Source organism: Polyodon spathula, chromosome 3, assembly GCF_017654505.1.
Source record: "Polyodon spathula isolate WHYD16114869_AA chromosome 3, ASM1765450v1, whole genome shotgun sequence".
Lineage (NCBI taxonomy): Eukaryota > Metazoa > Chordata > Actinopteri > Acipenseriformes > Polyodontidae > Polyodon > Polyodon spathula.
Window position 1 is genome coordinate 75,624,820 of NC_054536.1, and position 2,500 is coordinate 75,627,319.

The 2,500-nt window shown below is 38.4% G+C and overlaps 1 protein-coding gene across 1 annotated transcript in view; it reads left to right on the plus strand.

Moving 5' to 3' along the window:
- LOC121313418 (zinc finger homeobox protein 4-like) overlaps positions 1-2,500 on the plus strand; it is a 101,438-nt gene that overhangs the window by 17,181 nt on the left and 81,757 nt on the right. Inside the window, exon 2 of the mRNA XM_041245937.1 lies at positions 1,501-2,500. This exon is cut by the window's right edge and continues 1,606 nt beyond it. Within this exon, the coding sequence (XP_041101871.1) occupies positions 1,547-2,500 (954 nt within the window). The 5' untranslated portion in view covers positions 1,501-1,546. The remainder of the gene's footprint in view (positions 1-1,500) is intronic.

Below are 2,500 nucleotides of genomic sequence, written 5' to 3' on the forward strand. Positions count from 1 at the left end.
GTGTTATTTAACACTGTTAAATATATATATAATATATATATATATATATATATAATATATATATATATATATTTATATTAAACTATATATTTAAACAGTTTGTTTCATAAAAAAGTATTTTTGGAATTGAAACCGTAACTTAAACATATCTATATACCATTTATCTGGTTTAAAAAGGTTGGTTAAAGAACACCTTGCATTTGCATTTCTATTTATTATATAAACACACACACACACACTAGCAAAACAGCTTCTGCCAATCTATGCCGGTAGCAAGTGTACAGTACAGTCGCTCAGCTGTTGTATACAGTGCAATCCTTCTGCAAACTGGGTGATCTACTGACTCACAGTTACCAGGCTGTGCTCAAGCTGCTATTTCAGTAACAGGAGCCTAAGAGAAATAAGAATGAAGGAAAGCAGACTTGTGGCTTATGTGGCCCAAACTTTCTTCTGCCGAACTTCACCCATTCCAGCCGTGACATAGCTTTTCTTGGCTGCATCTGCGTTCCCACCAAAGGTAATAAAAGTTGCCAGCCTGCAGAAAATGATGGAAGGATTTTCATCAGTGGGGCTTGCATATGATTTGTTAAAGCTGTGGGAGAAGTTGATTGAGGCAGTAGTTGAGAGATGGGTAGCACACCAGGATTGATAACATCACAATGGCATTTGAAATGGTGTTCATTAAGTTTTTGCAGTGTAAAAATTTGAGAGTGTGATTGTCCCCAAGTATGATTGGACTGGATGCACTAAATTCTGAGTTTTTGTTTTGTTGCCTGTTGAGGTAGCTGACGCATGGGGAAGAATCATGATTAGTGCTTAATCAGGGCTTGTTAGATACCTGCTGAGGGTTCTATCAGAAGGAAGATTTGAAGTAAGCTGATTTACTCAGAAAAAGGGGAACCAAAGAGGAGCCATTCTTTCTGGCCAGGATGGTGATAATGCAAATTTGCTTGTTTTTAATTCATGGTTCAGTTTTAATCATGCCAGAGCAATGAATAGCATAAAAGAAACATTTGTAAGGATGTGCACTGATGTAAAGCAGTCGATGTGGTGTGTTGATCTGTTGAAAACCTACTTAAATGAAACAGGATGGTAATCTTGCCACCTTAGGTGCATGTATTTTAATATATGTGTTTTAAAGTAACCATTTTTATTTTTTATGTTTTATTATATATTGGTTATGTATATTTGAATGTGTTCAGTATTATTATTATATATATATTAGACACACACACACACATATACATACACAGGAGTATTATGCATTTAATATTAAATTTCTTTTAAAAAAATAACAGCATTGTTCTTTTACAGAATAATTCATTCTTTTAAATTTACTTTTTTTGCAGTAATTCTACATTATTTTTAACTGAACGTGTTTTTCCCTGTCTAGCTGTATATAAGGGATTTTCAGACTGTCGGAAACTGTAGCGATGAGCTAATAATGAACCATGCCATTATTTAATAAAAATGGTTTCTTTCACCTTATTTTTTATCCAGGACCCTGACAGGCTGGATGAAATGAGATCCCCATGTAGCAATTGCCATGGAAACCTGTGACTCCCCGACTATCTCAAGGCAAGAAAATGGGCAGAACATATCAAAGCTATGTGAAACGACACATCTTGATAATGAGGTGCCAGAGAAAGTTGCAGGGATGGAGTCTGACAGGGAAAACAGCCCCACAGATGACAACCTGAGAATGGATGAGAGCCAAAGAGAGGTCTTTTTGGGTTTCAGTGCAGGGAATGCTGCAGCCACTCAGGTTGCCTTCGCAAAAGAGATCCCTTGCAACGAGTGTGCCACTTCTTTCTCAAGTTTACAAAAATACATGGAGCACCACTGCCCAAATGCCCGCCTTCCCCTTTTGAAGGATGAAAATGAGAGTGAAATAAGTGACTTGGAGGACAGTGATGTTGAGAATCTGACGGGGGAGCTAGTTTACCAGCCTGATGGGTCAGCTTTCATTTTTGAGGACTCCAAAGAAAGTGGCCAGAATGCACAGCCCGGAGCGAATAGTCTCTATTCTCCAGCAATGTTTTCAAATACTCGCATCACCGCTGGGGAGAAGACTGAGCAGTCTGCCGCTGCACCCATGTCCTTTTATCCACAGGTTATCAATACATTTCATATTGCTTCATCCCTCGGGAAATCATTTACAGCTGATCAGGCTTTCCCAAATACCTCAGCATTTGCAGGAGTTAGTCCTGTGTTGCACAGTTTCCGTGTCTATGATCTCCGACACAAGAGTGATAAAGACTATCTTACCATTGATGGCGCTGCCAAAAACTCCTTTGTGTCCAAAGATGTTCCTAACAATGTGGACTTGTCCAAATTTGATGGTTGTGTAAGTGATGGGAAAAGGAAACCAATTTTAATGTGTTTCTTGTGCAAGTTATCTTTTGGTTATATTAGGTCATTTGTAACCCATGCTGTGCATGATCATCGGATGACCCTCAATGAAGAGGAGCAGAAGCTTCTCAGTAATAAGTACATCTCT